The 24,486-nt window shown below is 43.2% G+C and overlaps 1 protein-coding gene across 2 annotated transcripts in view; it reads right to left on the reverse strand.

Moving 5' to 3' along the window:
- Positions 1-8,102, reverse strand: part of CRISPLD1 (cysteine rich secretory protein LCCL domain containing 1) — a 30,300-nt gene extending 22,198 nt beyond the window's left edge. Inside the window, exons 1-2 of one of the 2 annotated variants that reach the window (XM_081874406.1) lie at positions 7,646-8,102; positions 5,719-6,041 (exon numbers count right to left, since the gene is read on the reverse strand). In XM_081874406.1, coding sequence (XP_081730532.1) covers positions 5,719-5,976 — 258 coding nt within the window. In that variant the 5' untranslated portion in view covers positions 5,977-6,041; positions 7,646-8,102. Of the gene's footprint in view, positions 1-5,718; positions 6,042-6,814; positions 6,877-7,645 lie in introns of those variants that run through there. The other variant, XM_081874407.1, reaches the window with a different exon arrangement.
- Between the last annotated feature and the right edge of the window lie 16,384 nt (positions 8,103-24,486).

Raw genomic sequence — 24,486 nt, forward strand, 5'->3', positions numbered from 1 at the left:
GGCCAGAAGGTGTTAAAGAAGGACCGAACATTTTTTATGTATGCAACAATGGCAGCAAGGATACTCATCGCTAAGAACTGGAAAACTCAAGATCTACCCACACTGGAAGAGTGGCAGATGCAGCTGATGGACTATATGCAACTGGCCGAGATGACTGGCAGAATCCGAGACCTAGGAGAAGAAAGGGTTGAAGAAGACTGGAAGAAATTTAAGATTTATCTACAAAAATATTGTAATTTGGTTGAATGTTAAGAAGGATGCTAGATCATAAATAACTGTCCACCACTGAATTAGATTTGAATTTGACGATAAGTGTGATTAAGGAAAATATAAATTTTTTGGAGAACTGCTAGATTTTATTTAAATGAGCGGATATAAGGTTCTAAACAAGATGATAATTTGCTTGAAAAAATTTTATAACGATGTAAGTGGGAGCGGGAGACGTGAGGGAGTCCAAAGAAGTGATGAAACTATGTTATTATATAAGTAATGTTGTTTATTATTTATGTATTGTATTCAAAAACTTTAATAAATATTTATTAAAAAAAGGACACAAATTTGCATAAAAGGTGACCACGCTAATTTATAATTACTATAATATTTAGTAATTACTCCCTACTGAAAGATGTGAGGCCACATCAGCATTGTGACTGTCTTGGGCTGGATCTAGACACATCAAAGAAGCAATTCAGTTAAACGTGTTGTAAACGTCATACAGAGAAATTCCGTTGGCGAAAGATGGGACTCCGCAGCTCCATCTGATGTCACAGTGTTATAACACATATAAAGCGTTTTATCTTTACCAATGTAGCTGAGTCCTTGGACTGGACAAGTCTTTCAAACAGATTACTTTCTTTGACACCCCTTCAAATGGAAGACTCATGGGACACTTGACCACCCTACTTATCTCCAATGACCTCTTGCTTTCTCCAGCTCTCCTCCTCCTTTCACTTTTCCTTTCCTCCTTTCTCTCTAGCCACATCTTCATCTGTTTCTTTTCCTTAAGCCCCTATGGCTTCCCCACATTCTTCCCTTTCCTCCTTATTTCTGCTAGTCTCACAGCTGATCCTACCTACTTTCTTCGTGCTTGATCTTTGTTACTTTCTTATTTTCTTCCATGTTTCTTCAATGCCTTCTTCTCTCAGTTACCTGTCTCATCCTTTTCTGAGGTCTTTTTCATGCCTTCTCTGCTGCATTTTATAAGATTCATCTTAAGCCCCTGAAGCGTTTCCCTTTCAACCCTTTCCAGCTACAGGACTTCATTTTCATTTTCTAATAATGAAAATATGAACAAAACTACAACCATAAAGATGGGTTGCAGCCTGTGTATAGCATGTTGCAGCAGGTAAAAGATAGTCTCAGCCACTCTACTAGATGCTAAGATGTTGACTCCATGTTTCTACTTGACCTTTCACTTCCTTACTGCAATAAAATATCAACTGAAGTCAAAAGTGTACTAACTGTTCTGGTTTTTTTTAATTGTTTGATTCAGTTACTTCACCACTGCCTTTTAAAGGAAATAACTTGATGCTACAGTTGTTTCTCTTCCTTCATCCTAGAGGAAACCAGATCACTATGAAATTTGTAAAAACCATGCGTTATTGTTAACCTCCAGTAAACATTGTGCAAAACACTGTGCTCAGTAGCATATGGTCAGGAGCCAGGGAATTCTTAGTTGCATCAAGAAAGCAATGGCACTTATGTTGAACAGAACTGAGAACAAGTAGAATTGTGGCACTCTAATAAACTGGGGATCTTTGGGGACTGTAATTAGTCTACTTATTCTATTTATCCTTTGGAAAGTACATCCACTTTCTGCAAATTAAGAAATACATGACAGGAGCAAGCTTAAAGTAAAAGCTCATAAATTCAGCACTGCCATATTGTCACATTTTAACAAGTTGCAGTTCCACCCATATCCCTGGCAATACTGTAGCCAGAAAGGCTCTATCTGAATCAAATTAAAGTTTGTTGCTTACAGAACTTATTACTTGTGTTGCATAAAACAATGGCACTGTGATCCTGTTTACAAATGCAATGCTGGTAAGTTACAATGTTATAAGTGATTGTGTAAATTTCAGTGTTCAGTAATAATTTTCTCATTCATTCAAAAATAAATGTTTTTGTAGACTTTATATGAATCTTTTGACAGCACCTGTAACCCTCTAACCCAGTGAATACAGGTGCACAAGTGTACCTTCATTTAACCCTGAAGGGGCTAAATCCTTTGTGCATGTTCCAAGTGAGGGCACACATTCATGGGTGCTCATGAATTGTTCCCACCTCTGCCGCCTCCTTTTTCTCCTGTCCCATCTTACCTGGGGCAGAAGAAAGAGTGGCAGCTCCAATTCCCCAAGAGAGCATGCTTTCTTGCTATCACCTTTTGTAAAAAGAAATTGTCACTGGGGATGCTGGGAGGTGGCACCCCTTATTTTGCCTCAAATACATTCAAATGACTCTTTGCGAAGTAAGAGAAGAAGGTGACAACTGCTGAAGTGAACGCTCAATGTGCAAATCAAGGGGACCTATTGATAGCTGCTCAATCTACAACTCATTGCAAGTGACCAAACAAGGGGAGTTCACTTTTACAAGTTCCCCTTTTCTGCTACTTGTGTCATCTCTACTTTTGGCTGCATAACAGAACCCCAACCAAATATTAGCAAATATGACTGATCATGCTGCTTGAATAACAGAGTACTTCCAAGTGTTAGCTTCTTCAATGAAGGTAATCCTAACAAAGAAGCAAATTATTGTCATTATTTATTAAATTTTTATACCTCCCTTCAATCTCAGGATCACAGGGCAGTTTACAACATCAGGAAGTACCTTATGGAAGAGACATTGTTTCACACAACAACTGCTGTTCCCTATGTTGTCTAATATATTTTGAGTAGCAACAATCAGCATGACTTGTGGCACTTTCAGCATCTATATCAAGAGCACATAGCAAACCAGCATTTCGGTATTCAAGTCACATGCAGAGCACTATGATCACTGAAGAAAACAGACATTGTCTGGGAGCTCTCTGTCTTCTTCCATTTATAATGCTTTCCTCTGTTTATTTGGTGTGGTAATGGTAACAAATATATATTAACAATACATTAAACTTGACTATAAAAAGCAATAACAGCTTCTGAAATTTAAACATAATGTTAAGACATTCACCACAAAACATGTGCATGCCCTTAAAATGTGAATGCCTAAAACACGTAGAGTGCCTTTCAAATTGTTTCATAGGCTGATATACAGTATAAGCCCACTAAAAAAAACCCCTGCATGATAGCACTTGGTGCCTGATCTGTGGATTTTTAGCTGAATGTCTCAATCTGCATTCTGTTACAGAGCCTCAGAAGAACCCTGACAACACACAATCAGCCACCTCTTCCTCTTTCTCAACTCCATCCAAGCCAATCATATTTAAGCTGGCATGGAAATCAAAGAAAGATGCTCTACTGGAAATTCAATCCCAGGCATGCTCAGCTAAGAAGTATCAGGTAGCAGATGATATGAGAGACCTCTGCCCAAGACCCTGTAGAGTTCTCTGGTAGTCAGAGTAGACAACAGTGAGCTACACCAAGGTAATTTCTTTTTTTTCCCCATTCAGCCAAGCCACACACTTTCCCAGAGCAGGATGCGGTTAGGAGAGAAGGAAACCACTTCCGTGCCACTCTAGTAGCATGCGACTCTTCCAAACGTCAATGATATGAAAATTGTAACAACCACCCTCATGCCTTAGCTTGGCAGCAGGGATGCTCATTGTACCAACTCTTCTCACCACTATTGATATCACAGCAGTATCATAGCCTAGATAATTCAGCTAATGTGAATTTAATGTGAATTAAAACAAACAAACAAAAAACCCACACCTTGAACCCTGAGGTTTTTGATAACTACTGCCTGGTCACAGATTCTCCCTTCCTAGGCTTGAGAGGGTAGTGACAGGCAAGCTTCAGGAATACTTGGAAGAAATTGATTATCTAGACCCATTTCAACACAGGTTTATCCTGGTCTTAAATCACACTTGGTCACCTTGGTAGTTATTCTTTACCAGGAGATGGGACAGTACAACTTTGTTACTCTTGCTGGACCTCTCAGTGACTTTGAATACCCTTAGCCATGTTATCCTCCTGGACCTACTCTGTGAGATGGGAGTTTGAATGTAGTTTGGATCCTATCTGAAGAACTGGTATTTTAAATGCATTGGATGACTGCACCTCAGCCCCCTTGTGTTATAGGGTGACACTGGGGACTGTCCTGTTTCCAATGTTATTTATCATCTGAAGCCATTGAGAGTGGTCATTAAAAGGTTTGAAGCACAGTGTCCACAATATGCTGATGACACTCAGCTTTATTTCTCTGTTACATTTACATCAGATGAGGCCATGTAGGTACTGAACCAGAATCAAGACGCAGTAACAGGTTGCATAAAGGCCAATAAACTGAAACAGAATCCTGGCAAGAGGGAAGTTGTTCAGCAATGTGCCGCTTTTGGATGAAATTGTACTCCCCCTAAAGGAACAGGTATTCAGTTGGGGAGTAATTCATCTTTGTTCTTGGAAGTCCAAGTGGCTATGTTGGCTAGCAGCACTTTCTACCAAGGTGAATGAGGGTTACTGGCAGCCAGTAAGCTAGCAGGCCAAGTTCCAGACTGTTTTAACATAGAGCTCTGAAGAACTTGGAACCAGGATACTGCCTTGCCCGAGCTTTGAACTCAGTTTTGGAGGCCCTCTTGGTTGTGCCCCTATCTCAGTTAATGGCAACCTGTGGGAGGGCCTTCTCTTTGGCAGTCCCTTTCCTATGGAATAGTGTCTCCTTGGAGCTATGATGATACCTTGATGCTTCCTTAAAGCATACCTATGCACCCAAACCTTTTCACCAGAAAATTAATGGTGCTCTTGGGTTACAACTTACATACTGGTTTCACCAGTTCCATAAACTGAGTTGGGTGTAATAGGAAACTACAACTTCCATGTATCCTAACAGTATGTCTTTTGGTATGATTGGGAGAATCAGGTTTTGTTCCTGTCTCCAGCCACCCTGTGGAAAAATAAGTCTTCATGTTGGTAAAATGGTTTTTAAAGCTTTCACAGAAAAGGCTCACAGAAAAATTAACCTGATTATAAAAGACCTGGGGAAGACATGTGCATTGCTAGGGGCTACAGTACAACAGAAGTTAGCCCCATTGAAAATAGTAGTGCTTCCTTCTGAGGGGAAAGCCAATCTGAAAAGTAAATGGCTGCAAACCCTTGCTTTTCCAGATGGCTGCAAAGTGATCTTAGGTATGGCACACATGGCTCCCACAGCAATTTTCAGGAACTGTCCAACATTATGTGTGTCAGCCAAAATTAAGCAGTTCAAGGTCCCCGTTACTTCAACAGGAGAGTTATCTTCCTGCTAGAAGTCTTCTCCACTCAGTTCAATAGGACTTAAAACTGCTGGGCTATGCCCTTAGTTTAAGACATTCCTTTAAAATAACTTAAATAGTTTTAAAAATTGGAATTGATGAAGCCTTTCAATCTTTCTGGAACAAAGTGTTGGGTCTACAAAAAAAAAAACCCTACTTCATTAATCTCATAACACCACAAACAAACAGTTAAATAGGAAGCAAGTTTTGAAAAACATAGAAATGCCAAGTAGTTAATATTTCTATGTTGTTCAGTGATGCAAACTATTACATTATTTCTTTCTTTCTGCAAACCAGCAGCAATGCATCCTTACCATATATTCCATATTGGAAGCTTGTGGATACACCTGACCCCGTAGTTTATTATGAAGGTCCAAGATACTTTGCATATCACTGTCAGTGATAGCTCTTTTTCCTCTTTGCTTGGCGATCCACCATTCACCATCCTCGTCCATGTATTTTTCTAGCATCTCCTCAAATAGTGTTGCATTGGGGAGTACCATAGCAGAAACTGCTTGAGCTATGAATAGCAAGGCAGTTACTCTGAAGCAGTCTTCCACTACACTCTTCATGATGAATGATTAAAAAAACTCCTCTGGGTTAACTCCAAGATAAAGCCTTCTTCCAAGTTGACTTACTGCAAAAGCAAAAGAGAGTGAGGTTATTCTGAAGCTAAGGTACAGTTAGGAATTAATTTGGTGAACAACAAAAGTGAAACTGTGTTTTAAAGAGGAGGGTTCTAGTGTGGTAGCTAGGGGACTGTCTAAGAAGCCAACTAGTGCAGATACCCAACAATTATACTGTATGTATGAGATGATAATTTATCTTCATTCTCATGAACTGAAGAATGCTGTACAAATCTATTTGAAGGCACAGTTGCGAGCCTGCATGAAAGAAACTCATTCTCTCCATGAAAGCACAGGCAGTCATAGAATTAACAGATTAATTCTGCCCTCATAAGCTCATCTAAAAATATTTTTGTAACTTCAAGATGCATGATGAGCCTAAAATAAACATAAGAAGATATCCAAGAGATCATGTAGAAAGCTAGCTTTGAGTCAGATTTAAAAATAAAAATTAAGAATTAAAAGCACAATCCAGCCAAATGTCCTAAATTCATTTATTCGGGATGAAGCCCCAGTAAATACTGAAGTACTTGCTTGTGAGTAAATGTGCATAGGGCTGTGCAGCATATCTCATTGATTCTCACTGAAATCCATGTGCTTAACTCTCCCACCAAAATGTTAAAGTACTTAATGTTGGCTCAATCATGCTACAAGTCTGGTGAAAAGGCTTTGCCACACATTTTAAAAATCTTTTCAACGCCCAGCATAACAACAAATTATAATAAGGTTTTCAAAAACTATAAACTGCAGCCTAAATTTACGCTACCTTACAATTAATAGTCACCTTGGAGTATTGCTGACACTCTTAAAAATGATTCTAGTAGATGTCCTGAACAGAGAGGGCAGTTCTCACAGAAATGAATGGAGCGCACATCATTTAATTTATATCAACACAGGATTGCTTAGCTTGGAAAGAGGCCACAACCATATAAACGTTTCAGCATCCCCTGCATTCAAAGCTGTGAACCAAATGATCGGGGGCGGGGGAGGTGGGCAAGAAACAGAGCGCGTTTATTATTGAAGAAAATGTCAGTGCCGGCTGTAATTTGCTACCTCCCACCTATCATCATATGGCCATCTTAAACAGTGTGGGGTTTTGCCCATTAGAAACCATTCAGACCGGCTCTCTGGTCTTCCTGAGTTTCTATCACATGAAGGGAGGTGGGGGGGGTGGAGAGAGCGCTTTATCTCAGAAACTTTTGAAAAGAAAACTTTAGTTGCCCTTATACTAAACAATCACAGCTCGGAATCCTGCAAGACGCCACGTTTGGTCTTCATCCTTGAGATGTTCAACGGTCCATGAGCTTTGCACGCCCCCCCCCACCCCAAAAAAACTTCCCTTTGCCCCGTCCGTGCTTGTTTCCCGAGTGCCAAGCAGCCCCGCGCGCTACTCGATCGCCTGCCTGCGAGCGTGACTTTTCCGCTGGCTACCTTGATCTCTATCGAGGAGAGCGGGAGTGAGGAGGCACTGAGAGAGAGAGAGAGAGGCAGAAGCGTGGCCGGCTCGTTCCTTCACGCCTCCCCCCGTTGCGCTTCGGCAGAACTGCAGTTCATTTCCCGGCAGGGATGCCGAGAGAGCGCGCGGCAGTTCGCCGGAGTGAAGCAAAGCTCTTACCTCGGGCCTCTCTGGGGTCTCGCTTGTGCATACGCGGCTCAGGAGAGAGCCGAGCGCGCCTTCTCCCCTCAGCTCCTATCCCACCGAGGAGGTGAATGGCGGGTTCGGGGCCTGTGAGAAGCCAGCAGGCGCCTGCTGCAAACTTTGGCTCGTCCAAGTTTCTCGCCCCCTCCTTTTTTCTTATCCCCTCAGCGCGGCCACTTTTCCCGCGCTCTGGCTACGTGTGGGCCTCCCGCCTTTTCCCCCCTCAGCGGCACGGAATGAGCGCGGTCTCCCGCCTCCGAGTGGCAGCCGCTGGTGAGCCCGAGGAGCTGAGGCGCTGCTCTGTTTCGCCTCCTTGGCCACCGGCAGCCCTTTATCCCGAGCTCGGAGGGCGCCCACACCCACCAGGACGCGCCCGCCCTGCTCGTTCACCGCGCCCGCCCGCCCGCCCGCCGGCCAGCCAGAGCCACCTCCGGCCTGACCCCGTTTTGGGTGACTGGATGCCGCAGCAGCCCACGTCAGGGGCTCCGGTGAGACGCTGCGCGTGATGTCACTCAAAGACCTGCTCGAGGGCGGGTCAGTGGACAATTAGCCGAGCTCGTGTGGGAAAGGGGCGGGGCGCGGAGTTGCCGGGCTGGCCTGAAAGTGGTCCAGGGATTTCCAGGCGAAGAAGGCCTGTCCTGCTCTTCAAGAGAAGCCACTGGGACCTTCTGCCATGGAGATGCAGTGAGGGGCAAGCCTTCAGGAAGAGGTAGAATTGTAGCCCACCTAAAGGTAAAGGTAAAGGGACCCCTGACCATTAGGTCCAGTTGTGGCCGACTCTGGGGTTGCAGCGCTCATTTTGCTTTATTGGCCGAGGGAGCCGGCGTACAGCTTCCGGGTCATGTGGCCAGCATGACTAAGCCGCTTCTCGCGAACCAGGGCAGTGCACGGAAACGCCATTTACCTTCCCGCCGGAGTGGTACCTATTTATCTACTTGCACTTTGACATGCTTTCAACTGCTAGGTGGGCAGGAGCAGGGACCAAGCAACGGGAGCTCACCCCGTTGCGGGGATTCGAACCACCAGCCTTCTGATTGGCAAGTCCTAGGCTCTGTAGTTTAACCCACAGCGCCATCCGCGTCCCGCCTAGATGAACTCAAAAGGTTTAAAAGTGTGCTCAGCTCCAGCTGTGCAAGGCAGAGACAGTTTTGCACCTGAAACATAGGAGCCAACTCCTGGGGGGCAAGGTTGCCTCTCCTATAAAATATTCAAGGGGGCTGAGCCCCACCCCGGTTGATGTGTCACATAGTTGATTCAAATAGTGAGTGTGCCATGTTTTGTGGTGGATTATGTAGGGTGGGGCTTACCTGTCCCTGCCCCAATCAGTGGCGTACCGTGGGGGGTGCAGGGGGGGCCGGCCACACCGGCCACAACATCTGGGGGTTAGGGGTAGGGGTAGGGTTAGGGGGCGCAAATCCACAGGTTAGGGGGCACAAATTACTTGCCTTGCCCCGGGTGCTGACAACCCATGCTACGCCACTAGCCCCAATATTTTATTCAAGTTGACACCCCTGGCCTGAAATAAATAAACTGATTACCCTCTGGAAGGAGTGGAGATCCACCCAGAAATAAAGGCAGGAAATCCTTGTTGGTAGTCAGGACCAACATGCCACCACCCAGCCCACATCTTTCACACCTTGGTGCTGATTATGCCACAGAGAAGTGGCAGCCAGGTGTGACACAGGTAACATTTGATGTATGTTTATGTCACGTCACACCACTTTGAGGTAAGCTGGTGCCACTGAGCGTGTTTTGGTTGTGACATAGGAAGCCAGGTTGATGCCAATGAAAACTCCCATTGCTAATCATCCCTGCACTTGAATACAAAAGAAATATTTCAGTGGTCCAATTGAGGTATACTAGAGAAATAAGAAGGGCACGACAGAGGACAAGATGGTTGGATAGTGTTCTCGAAACTACAAACATGAGTTTGACCAAGTTGCGGGAGGCAGTGAAAGACAGGAGTGCCTGGCGTGCTCTGGTCCATGGGGTCACGAAGAGTCAGACACGACTAAATGACTAAACAACAAACAACAAGAGAAACAACAGTGGTAGAATGTAGCATCTTATCAGCTGAGGTCATTTCTTTTACCATCTTGAGATACTCAGTGGCACTTTGCCATATCATATAAATCAGAGTCAAGCAATAACTAGGATAACCTGGTCATGAGTAACCATATTCTCATTTGGTAAGTTTATTGTGCTAGCCAAAGGCCATGACAATCACATTATAATATACCTAATACAAACATAATAACAACATAACAAACATCAACAATATAAAAGAAAAACAGAAGTGCCATCAGCAAACTCAACTTCTGATTAAGCCTCAGAATCTCCCGAACAAGTTCCATCAATATTATCTAGTTCACTGTTTCTAATCTTTTTTTGCTACAGTAACCTGTAGCCAAGAATGTTGTGTTTGTGTTTCAGTGATGTCTGCTTGGGCTGACATGCCACCTTGCATACTCCTACACCATCAGAATTTAAATGAAAAAGATTATTTCACTTTACTCTGGTCTGATCCAGCCAGGCTCTTCTTATGATCTGATATACTGATTTTGTATCTGCTCTTAAAAATTTATTGCAGTTTTTATGTTCAGGAAAATATAACAGAAACGATAGATCTTAAGATGATTACAATTTCAGTTTGGGCTGTTAAATTATCAGAAAGTAAATAAGCACTTAAAGTTTATGACTGCGCTCTGACTGCATTTGTTTGATTTGTGGGAACATAACATTTTTGCAACCTTGACAAATGTGGGTTTGACCGAGGCTAGAATCATACTCCATACAGACATTAGATTCAAAGTGAATTACTTACATGGAAGGTAGATAAGAATTTACTTTGCATTAGATTATCTCTAACTAGTAAGTTTGCAACTGATCTTATTAAGAACACACACACACACACACACACACACACACACACACACACAGAGAGAGTTTATTTATTGGGTAAAACTCTTATCCTGACAGATATTAAAATGCTTCCCTCCCCCCCAAAAAACCCACTTACATGTATTGCTTAAGACTTTAGGTTGCTTAAGACTTTAAAGTAAAAACCTTCTTGTGAATTTCAGGTGACACAGAAGAGGGAGTTGTTATTGTATGGATTTACATGTTATGCTTAGGACCACTTCACAGATCACAACAAAATGGGGCCTACTGTCTATACTGCAGGTTAGCTGCACCATGAAGAATATTTGAAAAGCATTCATATGAAAGTATTTCATAAATACATGCTACAAGTCTGTGGTTTCCATGAATATGTTTACTATAAATTTGTGGGCACACACATATTCTTAAAATGTGGGGAGGACCTGTGGCCCTCTAGATGATGCTTGGCATCATCCCTGACTATTGCCCAAGCTGGCTCTGATTGAGGCGAGTTATAGTCCAACAACATCTGGAGGGTCATTGGCTTTCCATCTCTCCACATTACAAAAATAGACTGAGTGGAAATGTGACAACCCATCCTTGATTATAAGAAGCAATGGTGATCAATCCAAAGCCCAAATACTGAGACCTTCTGACAAACACTTGACTTTAGATGGAGATGGACTGGATCACAACCACTTCTTCAGAGGATTTGGTTTTGCCACCAGAATGATTTTGTTTTTTCCTAAGCTATTCTCAGCTGATTTCTTTTTCCCTACTGGTGGCAATGGTGGCCTAAGAGAATAACATGAAATATAGCATTGTGGGTAACCAGCACATTTTTCTGCAATCGTGGTTTAGCATAATTATATGGCTGGGAAGGACCACACTGCTGTCACACTCTTTCACAAATGAATTCCAGGGGGATTTTGTATGTGAGGATGTTCAGATAGAAAGGGCAGATGCCCTTCATTGCTCTGTGGTTATACAGAAGAACGATTAATCAGACCACTTTCCTGCTTCATCAGATTACATCATATAGATGAACTGTAATCAGAAAAAAATGCCCTAGCCATACTGGTGACAAGAATGCAGTCAGACCCTGTGGTGAACTGATGTTGACAATCTGCCTAGCCTTTTTTAAGGCAACCAATAATATCCAGCATCACTTAACATTGTAAGAAGACGCTATTTTATACAGGTCTCAAGACTTCTCTCACAGATTATGGATTTGTTCTTTCACTTACCCATGCAAGGACAGCACACCTCACTCACTAGCAACTTCAGAAAAGGGCAACCAGAATTATAAAGTGGGTGGAGGAAAACTTGCAGCATTGGGGACTTTTTCCATTTGGAGTAAAGGTGGGTTATATGTGACATGATAGGCATTTATTAAAATTATGCATGACATGGAGAAAATGGACAGAAAAAAGTTTTTCTCCATCCTCCTTAACACTCAAATTCATGGACATCCAATGAAGTTGAATCTCAGAAGATTTTTATTTTATTTATAAAAATATTTATATCCTGATGTATCATAAAAAAATACATCACAGTGGTTTACATTAATGTAAAAAATTTAAAACGAAACAATAACACCATAAAAAGGGGGGAACAAGTTAAAAGCAAAACGAAAATAAAAATAAGTACTTCTTCATACAACACATAGTAAAATTATGGAACTCACCATTGTTCACAGACTAGGGGAATTGGAGTCCAACAACATCTGGATGGCCACAGGTTCCTCATCCCTGATGGATTCATGTGAGCATGGAGGGACGAAGCAGGATCTTGATGGAAGGCTCTGCCTCCAATCAATGTATCTTAAGTAAATTGTGTGAACAGACTAAGTGCATGCAAACTCTATGTGCGCAGACTGTGCAGATTTATTGCAGCCCCTTTATCTTAAGATCCATACAGTCTTAAGTGCATAAATGCACACAATCTGGATGTGCGTAGGTCAGAGTCAGGGCACAACACCATGGCTCACTTCCCCACCAGTTCCTTGACCTATAAACACTCAATTGGCTTTTGTGTGTGACGATGGGGACTGTTAACTATTGGTGCTGGCCCAAGACATTTCGCTACCTGAATAGGAGCCCAAATGTTCCCTTCCACACACATAATTTCTACGGTCAATGTTTTTTAAAGTCTTGCTGCATCCTTAAGGCATCATTTCTGACCATCATATAGCCCATCCCTTTGAACCGGGTTGCTTCACCCCGCTGCATAGTGGGTCAGGCCCATTGCCTATTTCCAACACCCAAGAAGACTGTGCTACGGTTGTACTAAGGTATTGCAGAAGGAGGCAGCAGCTTATGGATCCCACTTGGACACCTCTAGGAGAGAAGGTAGCCTATGAGTAGCACACCTTATGAGTAGCACAGTTCTTTTCCAATAATCTAGGAAACCCTCAATACATAGAATAGCTTGAAAGTCTGGGGCAACAAAATCTCAGATAAGGATCCTTGGCAACCAGGAAAACAGGCCATTACTTCTCCACCTGGAATCTTGTATTCATAGAACTGCCCTCTTTCAAGCAGCCATAGCTTCTTCAAGGCAATGGACCTCATGGACCTGTTAGGACAGTGGGGTAGGCTTAGAACAAGACCTAATTCAAGCAATCCTTCTGAGCTAGGAGACAGTAATACACAAGCACCCCCCACATCTCGTTCTGTGCTACAAGGAATAGGATGTTCCACCCCAAATATTTTTCCATATATATTGCAGCTTCTTTTCCATACTCATTAAGAAAGGCAGGGAAGGATTTTTGCTCCATTGATTGGCATGGATTTTTTTGGGGGGGGAATGGTATAATCAGGAACCCTTGCCCCCAAGGAGGAGACTGTGTTCCCATTCAAGGATTTCATGCACCCAGTGCCTGGAACTCTGGCACCCAAGGCATCTTACCATACTGGCTATTGGATTCAACATCTATTGCCCAGCTCCTTGCCTATTTGCTAGCATGCTATTCACATTCCTTTTGAATGTCCCTCAAAGTCTCATTTAAATCCTCACAACCAGCAGATTGCATTTAACAAAATGATGGGAAATGCCATGTGAATATTGCTCAATTTCAGTAATTGTATGCAGTTCTGAATTAAAAAATTGCAATGGCCAGTGAGCCAAAAATGCAAGCATATATTATGTATGATCATTAGTAGCTCCTTAGTATTGCCCAGCAGCAGTTTGGCTAGACTTGTTAAGTTTTTATTAATATTTTAAAGTTTATGGAAAAAATATTTTAATTATTGAGTTGGATTATATAAAGATTAAAGCACTGTTTCCAGCTATACTCAAGGAGCACTCAGAAGAGACCTCATGAAAATCAGATTTCTCCCGTAAATCCCATAAGATGGATTCAATTTCCATTTTAATTAATAGCTTATTTGCTAGTCATTTGCAATTCAGCTTACGGGCAAGAGTGCTAACCTGGCTAAACAGTGTTTCCTTGTACTGGGCAAATTGCTTTATAATGTTAGGCCAGGTTCCCCCCTCCATTTCTGACTTTTTACGGATTCTCTGAAGAATCATTATGTGAATAATAAGACAAGTATTGAGTTACAAGTAGCATTGGCAGAGCAAACGTATCTACTTTACAGGGCACCTTATCTGTACTTGTGATAGACCATGTTCTGGATCTATGGTGGGCGGATGAATTGATGGTCTTATGGTAGGAAGTATATTTCCTTTTCGCCTTTTCCATTGCTTGGGACACAATTGAGCAAAAATTAGTCATGAGTAATGGTCCACTGAAAGCAGCGGAACAGGCCCATCTATATCCCGTTGCTTTCAGAAGGACCATGTCATAGCTAACATTTTGCAGATGATGACAGCACAATAACCTCCACAACATATATAAGCTGTGGTTGTCTATGCAGGGCCTAGTGGAATACAAGCAAATCAATTCCGGGCCAAACACACCATTCGATATACTGCACCATGTTACCAGGCTTGCCTATGTTGCTATTTACACATACAAGTGAACACATACATGTGTATTCACAGAAGCATGGTTTTCAGTCACTGCACTGTATAACTGTATTACTTGGAATTCATCAATGCCAATATACAGTTGGGGGAATTAGCAAAAACAAATAAATTTCAAGCAGATGCAGATTAAATGCAGATCATTAGAGATAAAGGGTGAATTTCAACATCACAGTATTACCATTCTATCAGCCAAGAGGTTTTGCTTGCCACACTCATCATATTTGAAGTGGGACATGCACTAAGATACTTGAAGTAGTAATGACTGGGGTTTGGACAAAACATGTGTAGAAAGACCTTTAGAAAATGGAAAGGAAGGATTGGGTTCCCTGAGGTTCACAGTAGCCTGGGAGTGCAGAGTATACCTAGACTTTAGCAATACTAAGCATGAGTTCCTTTAGTGGCTGGTCTGCTCTAGCTCAGAGTGAGAGCTTGCAAGGTTTCAAGGATGGATTTTTAAAATTCCCTGTTCAGAAATGGGACAGGCTGGACTTTAATGGTTGCATCCACGTTTAGTCCTGGGACATACACAGGGTTGCAGCTGAACCAGGCTTCTCAGTAATGCACCACATTACCCAATAGTGGATCAAATGTTAAATTGGCATAATTTACGCAAACATCGTGCTCAGGAGAATGTGGTCAGTTAATAAAATGCAATGTATTAAAAATGACATGGCACAATCCAGGGAAAATTAAAGGTGCATTTTATCCCGTTGAAATCTGAAGGATTCAACACTGCTTAACTCTGGCCATCATGTGCCCACTGTTTTCAGATAATCAAAGATGCTGTTCCAATCCACTAGTTTAAGCGCCTTGTTCAAAGGGAATGATGAAATCCTAAACGAAGCCACCAGAGATGTAGAACACAAGTCCTGCACAGGCATTCTAGTCACCCATGCACTTAGAATCAATGGCGGGAAAGGAGGAAAGAGCATGCTAACTCTCCTTCCCCCAACACTGTTCTTCTCACCCTTCATGAGCTGGACACAACCACCTGCAGCTCCGTGAACAATTTAGAACTCAAAATTGCATAGGGAACCTGCCTGACTAGAAAGAGTTCTGCACTTCCGAAAATTCTGCTTCCATATCCTTGAGGGCTACAGGGACAGTGGCAGAGAACAAAGCCAATATGCTCATCCCTGAATAGGGCTCTAGTTGACCTTCTAAGGAATCATCTGTGGTCAGGAGAAGTTCATCAAGTGGGGCGGAGCTGCAACACTCACTTCGTGGCAGGGGGGGCTACTGTGGCTTCCCAGGAGGAGGCAGGTGGTGTGGCGATTGCTGTCGTGCGAAGCATTGATAGAAGCACCCGATTGGCTCTGCGGGTGTAGTCCATTTTTATCTGTTCTACAGTTCTACTTGGACCATTATCGCCATCCCTGATAAAGCTCCCTGCTACACAGAAGTATAGCATGGGGAGGGGAGGGAATAGTTGATGAATTACTAATGCCTCCTTGGTTTTGCCATGTAGTGCATGTTGAGTGGATTATTAAATGTTACAAACACAGTAAAAGCTAGCATGCCATGTACCCACAGGAACTGTGTGGTAACCCACTTTATACTGTACAAATCTATGAATGCTATGTGCTTCCTCCCTTCAAATCCTGAAGGGACCACCCACCCACTGACTTAGGATGATAACTTTCTCCAAAAATGACCTGTCAGCAAGACATAATATATATTTTAGTAATCTGGATGAAAGTGTCTGACATTTCCCCCTCCCCTTCCCAAATCTGTAAGGAGGGAGGGTCTTTTAAAATGCAGCAGAATGCATTAATTCCAGATGTTTCATACTTTCCCCATTTCACTTTAAAATGCTAGAAAAGCAGTTTCTTCCAGCCTGTAGTCAAAAGGTGCATGATAAAACTGCATGAAGCAAATGATGTTAATCCAACGAGTAGGTAGCAGAAGAAAAGGTGAAGGTGTGTGAACCAGGAAAATTAAACTATCGTGTCAAAATAAGTTCCAGAGTTTTAAAGTTGGAAAGAGCTATGGCAGAATCCATCTTCCAATTAGTTGCAAGTTCTCTTCTCCTGAGAAAGAGGCTTCCATTTTTCTGCCTTGATCTGAGGGCACTTTTCCTAAGAATTTTGGTAGGTGAGGGTTTTGAGGGTTATCACTGAAAGTGGCTGAGGGTAGGGATGTCTGAGAATGCTGATGGAAACAGAAATGGAGACAGAAATTGCTGATGCTCACTTATTCATCTCATGTTCATCAAGCTGGAATATGAGGGTTCAAGCCCTCCCTCCGCTACCTTGGACATAAGTTTTTGGTCTCACTGTGTAGCTGATGTTATATTCATGTCTATCCAACCAACCAAAGCTGAAGCAAATCAATTAGTGTTTTTTTTAAAATAAATATTTATTGAAATTTTAACAAAATACAATGAAAAAAGAAAAAACAGAAAACAGAAAAATACACAAAACAGAAAAAATAGATAAAAATAGAAAAAAGAAAGAAAAAATCCATTATTCTTTTTCTAACTTTGAAGCTCATATCCTTATTTTCTTGACCTCCTCAGACCTCCCCTTTTTGTATTCCCATTTACATAATCAAATCAGCAAATCCTTACCCTCTTTCCATTTATCATCTTTAACTTTGTAACTTAACATATCACAACTCTGCCTGGTTCCCTGTAGCTTTGCTTCTCGTAATGAGGGAACCGCAAGAAGGCCCTCGGTGCTGGACCTCAGCGTCCGGGCAGAACGATGGGGGTGGAGACGCTCCTTCAGGTATACTGGGCCGAGGCCGTTTAGGGCTTTAAAGATCAACACCAACACTTTGAATTGTGCTCGGAAACGTACTGGGAGCCAATGTAGGTCTTTCAAGACCGGTGTTATGTGGTCTCGGCGGCCGTCCCCAGTCACCAGTCTAGCTGCCGCATTCTGGATTAGTTGTAGTTTCCGAGTCACCTTCAAAGGTAGCCCCACGTAGAGCGCATTGCAGTAGTCCAAGCGGGAGATAACTAGAGCATGCACCACTCTGGCGAGACAGTCCGCGGGCAGGTAGGGTCTCAGCCTGCGTACCAGGTGGAGTTGGTAGACAGCTGCCCTGGATACAGAATTGACCTGCGCCTCCATGGACAGCTGTGAGTCCAAAATGACTCCCAGGCTGCGCACCTGGTCCTTCAGGGGCACATTTACCCTATTCAGGACCAGGGAGTCCTCCACACCAGCCCGCCCCCTGTCCCCCAAAAACAGTACTTCTGTCTTGTCAGGATTCAACCTCAATCCATTAGCCGCCATCCATCCTCCAACCGCCTCCAGGCACTCACAAAGGACCTTCACCGCCTTCACTGGTTCTGATTTGAAAGAGAGGTAGAGCTGGGTATCATCTGCATATTGATGGACACCCAGTCCAAACCCCCTGATGATCTCTCCCAGCGGCTTCATATAGATGTTAAAAAGCCTGGGGGAGAGGACGGAACCCTGAGGCACCCCACAAGTGAGGGCCCAGGGGTCTGAACACTCATCCCCCACCACCACTTTCTGAACATGGCCCAGGAGGAAGGAGCGAAACCACTGTATGACAGTGCCCCCAGCTCCCAGCCCCTCTAGACGGTCCAGAAGGATGTTATGGTCGATTGTATCAAAGGCTGCTGAGAGATCCAGCAGAACTAGGAAACAACTCTCACCTTTGTCCCTAGCTCGCCGGAGATCATCAACCAGCGCGACCAAGGCAGTTTCAGTCCCATGATAAGGCCTGAATCCCGATTGGAAGGGATCCAAATGGTCCACATCCTCCAGGCGTGCCTGGAGTTGTTCAGCAACCACGCGCTCAATCACCTTGCCCAAGAATGGAAGATTTGAGACTGGGCGATAGTTGGCCATACTGGCCGGGTCTAAAGATGGTTTTTTAAGAAGCGGTTTAATGACCGCCTCTTTCAGCGGATCTGGGAATGTTCCCTCACAGAGGGAAGCATTCACCACCCCGCAGAGCCCATCGCCCAGCCCTTCCCGGCTTGCTTTTATTAGCCAGGATGGGCAAGGATCCAGGAGACAGGTGGTTGGTTTCACAACCAACCTTGGGGGTAACGGATTGAAATTGATTCCATGCAGCTTGACCAGACAGAGCTCTAGCACTCTCCCGCCCCAGCCCTGCTCCCACGGTGGTGTCTAGCTCCTTCCGAATATGAGTGATTTTATCTGCAAAAAACTTTGCAAAATCGTTGCAGGAGATCTTGGGGTCTTTACAAGGCCCCGGTGGTAAAGGTGGTTCCGTTAAATTACGAACCACCTGAAAAAGTCTCCTGCTACTATTTTCTGCAGATGCAATAGAGGCGGTGAAGAAAGTCTTCTTCGCCGTCGCTATCGCCACTTGGTAGGCTCGACGTTGAGCTCTAACCTGTGTCCGGTCAGATTCAGAGTTAGTTTTTTGCCACCGACGCTCTAGCCGTCTCAGCGATTGTTTCATCGCCCTCAGCTCCGAAGAAAACCACGGAGCTGTCCGGGCTCCATGCAATCGGAGAGGGCGCTTCGGAGCCAGACAGTCGATAGCCCTGGTTAACTCCACATTCCAGCGGGCCACCAGGGAATCAGCTGAAAGGCCATCAACATGGGATAAAGCATCCCCTACCACTCTCTGGAAACCATTTGGATCCATTAAGTGGCGGGGGCGGACCATCCGAATTGGTCCCACCTCCCTGCAGAGGGGAAGGGTCGCGGAGAAGTCCAGGAAGTGATCTGACCATGGCACTTCTTTTGTTTCACTTTTACTTAGTGTCAGATCACCCACGTCACTAGAGGTGAACACCAGGTCTAAGGCATGTCCATGACTATGAGTTGGGCCAAACTTATTCAGGGACAGCCCCATGGAGGCCATGCTTTCCACGAAGTCCCGAGCAGCCCCTTGTAAGGTCGTGTCGGCATGGATGTTAAAATCCCCTAGGACAACCAAACTAGGTGTCTCCAGGAGAAAATCCGCCACGACCTGAAGCAGCTCAGACAGGGAATCCTTGGTGCAGCGGGGAGGTCGGTACACCAAAAGGAATCCTGTACTGCCCCTATTGCCCAACTTCCAGAACATGCACTCAGAAAACTGGATCTTCCCAGTAGGACGCCTGGTGCAAGCTAGTGACTTCCTAAAAATCACTGCAACCCCCCCTCCCCGCCCACATGACCTGGGTTGCTGTGCGTAAGAGAAACCTGGTGGGCAAGCAGCGGCAAGGACAGGCCCATCTGCTTCCTCCAACCAGGTCTCTGTCACACATGCCAGGTCAAATCCTCCATCCACAATCAGGTCGTGGATGGCAGTGGTTTTATTCATCATTGACCTGGCATTACACAGCAACACCTTCAGGTCATGTAGGTTTCCCCTGTTGATTCCAGTATCCATCCGGTCAAGGCCAGACCCGGAGGCAGGGATAGTCTTCAAACAACGACTAAACCTGCCTCCTCGGTAATGACATGGTCTGGTCTTAGCGTAACTCCGCCTCCTGCCCATGAGCACCGAGATCGGATGTCCCAGTGCTTCCCCCCCTGAAAGAATGCACCTTCAGTCTCTTTACATTTCCAACATTTATTATCGGGCATATGATAAATTTTTGCAAGCTTGACTGGGGTCATGTACCACTTGTACATCATTTTCATAATATTCTCTCTTAAGGCATTACATGCCGTAAATTTCATACCGGTGGTCCACAACTGTTCCCAGTCCGCAAACATAATATTATGACCAATATCTTGTGCCCATTTAATCATAGCTGATTTAACCATTTCATCCTGTGTATTCCATTTTAACAGCAAGTTATACATTCTTGATAGTATCTTAGTTTTGGGTTCTAATAATTCTGTTTCCAATTTTGATTTTTCCACCTGGAAGCCAATTTTTTTGTCCGAATTGTAGGCCTCTCTGAAGCAAATCAATTAGTACGAGGGGGAAAATAAATATACATCAGTGACCACCATTGTAAATATAAATACAAAGAAGAGTGACGAAAAAGAAGAAATTGGAACGATAAAATACCTGAGTCAACTGAAAATGAAAAAGTTAAATAAAAGCTGGAGTTATTGCTGTTAAATGAGGATATTCATGTAAATGTACTGTCCTTGTCGTCATAAATTTTTTTGCAAGGTATCCCTTTCACCAGTGTACTGACTAATTATAGCTCAATATGGTAAGAAGAAATTACACAGAATTGCTTTCTGTATATTGATTGGACTTGACTCGTTATCCTTTGGCTGCTAGCCCTACCACAACATCAGCCTGCTTGTTTAAGTGGTAAAGGAGGCTTGCCAGGCAGTGAAGAGAACTAGTAATCACCACTGAAACCACAGTCCCACAGTGGCACAACCACAAAACTAGCGTACATAAAACATTTGCTTTCCTCATGACAACTCCCACACTGAAAAACATGCTACTCCAAAATACTAAATGCATTACATTTAAGGAAGGTTGAGAACACTTTGCTGATCAGACTCATAAATAAACTTTCAAGAATATCCTAAAGCTGCTTTGGACATTAGAAAAATAGGTTTCAAGTAAGTGACCAAGAAGTTCTCACATTGCAGTTCACCCTAGCTACCTGATAGTGCTTGTCACATTCACTTATCCAAATTCTTTCAAAGATTTACACTTTGGAAAGCGCTTGTGCTTAACTGTGTCAGAGAGAATTGTCAAGTTGGAGTCAGTAATAGCTGGCTGTTCCCTTAAAGGTGATTTGACTTTTCCTTTATCAGACATGTGGCCTACTAAACATACATGTGAGAACCAGGAGAAAAGTATCATACCAAGAAGCCTGTACCATACCATCTTAAAATTTGTCAGACCTCACTAAAGGGCATACACAAGATGATGTGGTTCACCCAGTGGTGAGGATGGGCAGGGCTGAAGCAACACTACTTATTTCACAGCAGGGGTGATGATGTCATCTCCTGGGATGCTGTTTGCAAATCCTCTGCATGCCAAATAAATAAGCTTTTCTCAGAATCTCGCCAAGAGGGAGAGAGAAAGTACATTAACACACATGGCTAAGGGTTAAAAACTACCGCTTTTATTTTGAAAAAAAAATGGCAAAATGTATTTATTACGACCGCCAAAATGTCACAAAATAGCACACGATGAAGCTTTTGTTGCATTATCTTAGGAGGGTTGTGGTTGTATGAGTTGCAATGAAGAAAGTCTGCACTGGAGAATTTACCTTCACACCGCTTGATGGATATGTTCTGTCCTGTGCTATTTTTTTAAAAAAAGAGAGATGCTAGAAATCACCATGAAAACCTCCCTCATTCTCTTAGAATGGCAATGGCGCCTACCTGAGAGGTGCCGGAACTAAGTTCCGGAAAGTTCCAACTGAAAGAAAGCCTGGTTCTCTCTCTCCTATACAGATTTTGGATGAAGTTTTAGGGTTTAAGATATGAGGATGAAAACAAGTGTAATATTAAAAAATGGACTCACAAGAGCTATATACATGCTGGTTCTCCAGGCATATACAGTGGTACCTCTAGATGTGAATGGGATCCGTTCCAGAGCCCCGTTCACATCTAGAAGCAAACGTAACCAGCGACGACATGTCTGTACATGCGTGCATCACCTTTCGCCGCTTCTGCACATGCGCATGACGTCATTTTGAGCATCTGCGCATGCGCAAGCGGCTAAACCCGGAAGTAACGCACTCCGTTACTTCCAGGTTGCCACGGAGCGCAACTCGAATGCGTTCATCCCGAAGCACATTCATCCCGAGGCATGACTGTAATGTATGCATGGTAAATGGAGCTGGATCATACCTTATATCTCTGCCCACAACCTGCATGTGTCTTCCACTCTAATCCTCTGACATCCCCACTGCCTGACCTTCAAAAGCAGAGAGCCTGCTCTATAGGATTCTATATCACATGCGCAGTCTTCTGAATTACAGGGGCACAGAGCAGGCTCCTTACTTCAAATCTTCCTTCCAACATTCAGAGGGACAGTGAGCCACAGATGGCAGGATGAGGGCCAGCAGAAACAGCCCCTCTCTCCTGCTTATGGATTTGTAATGATGGGTGTAATGAATGCCTGAACTGGGCTGATATGCCAGCCTAAGCAGTGTGTGGATTATTTTATTTATCAGGAAAACAATGAACAGTGAAGAGAGTATTGCGAAAGAAATTATTTTTAAAATTGGACTAATATTCAGCCTGCCAAGTACTGCAGTTAATGAAAGAGTGCCCTTTCGTGCAGGAAAATTTTTCCACAGTTTGAATATCAACCTGTTATAGAGGCCACTCAAGGCAATATGCAGGCCTGCCCTTCTAAAGAAATGGCTTCAAACATGGAAATTATGGCCCTCCATGGAAAATAATGTATTTTTAAAATAATTTTTTAAATTAATTTTCACATTTAAACATTATCAGCATATACACCATAACAAACAAATACAATTAAAATAAAAATAGAGAATAAAACATTTTCACATCTTATTAAATCCATATTTTGGGATTACTCAGATCCCTTGACTTCCCTCTATTCCCTCCCCTGGTTCTTTTATATTATCTTATATCATACATGTATATAATTTCCTTATCCTCCAATTATTTCCAGATTTGAACATTGTCCTTAATATTACAAGTGGGTTTAAAACACACACACACACACACACACACACACACACACACACCTGCTATAGTATTAACTTCTTTACAATGTTTTTGTATATATGCAATAAACATTTTCCATTCTTTTTTATATTTGTTGTCTTCTTGGTTTCTTAGTCTTCCAGTTAATTTAGCCATTTCAGCATATTCCATTAATTAAAGTTGCCAATCTTCTTTAGTTGAGACTTGTTCTTCTTTCCAGTGTTGGGCGATCAATGTCAGTATGGCCGTTGTTGTGTACATAAACAGATTTTTTCCATCCTGTTCATGGAAAATAATGTAGGGAAAAGAAATAAATCCTGTTCCCTGACAGAAAAATGGTAATATTTCATGTCCTCAGTAACCCCTCTGTCTGTCTTCAAGATCCAAATCCAGATCTCCTCCTTCTTTATCAAACTTCTCTTGACTGCAAATCTCTATGAGACAGAGCAACAATGCACAGGGGTCCCTCTATGGGTGCCTGCAATATATAGACCATCTTTACACACATTGCACTTGGAGTCACCACAGTAGTAGAGGGCAAATGTTCTCCATACCTGACACTAGGAAGCATAGTTAGCTGCTCCCAAAGGGTTTCCACAAGGATTGCAAAGCATCTCTGATAAGCACTGCTACTCACTTCTATGTGTGTAAGCCTCTAAGGAGCTGAGGGTGTTGCCCCATCTTGTTTTACAACAACCCCGTGAGATAGTTCAGGCTGAGAGATAGTGAGTAGTCTGAGGTTACCCAGAAGATGTGACTGTGGATTCAAATCTAGGCCTCTCCAACCCCAAGTCTAGCACTTTAACCACACCAGCTCTCAAGTATGTGTGAGACCCATTGAATCCAACAATATTGTGAGTGGATTTGAACATGCACTTATTCTGATGTGGCATTTTATCTGTGCATGTTCCTCCAGAAGCATCAATGCACCTGTCCATTAGTTCTTCTTCACACAGTGCCACGTGTGGAGAACACACCTTTCCAGAAGGACTTCATCTGTGCTGGCATGTTATCTGAATCTGTCCCTGTGTAAAAATACAAGGATATCTGTTTTGAATGTCTTTTTGAGTAACTTGTTTGGAGAAAATACTTGGTTTTGGCTTGATGGATGGATGCAATCGGAACCCCATGGAAGAGTAGTGGAATGTAGGAAGCTTCCATATACTAAGTCAGACCATTGGTCCATCTGCTGCCTACACTAATTGAATTGTGGAATTGTAGAGCTGGAAGGTACCCTGAGGATCATCTGGTCTATCCCCCTGCAATGCAGGAATCTAAAGCTTCCATGACAAATGGCCATCCAACTTCTGCTTTAAGATCTCAGGGAAGGAGAGTCCACCATCTTCTGAGGGGGTCCATTCCACAGTCAAATACAGTGGTACCTCTAGTTAC

The sequence above is a fragment of the Podarcis erhardii genome (assembly GCF_964252035.2).
Source record: "Podarcis erhardii genome assembly, chromosome: 8".
In the NCBI taxonomy this organism is placed as follows: Eukaryota; Metazoa; Chordata; class Lepidosauria; order Squamata; family Lacertidae; genus Podarcis; species Podarcis erhardii.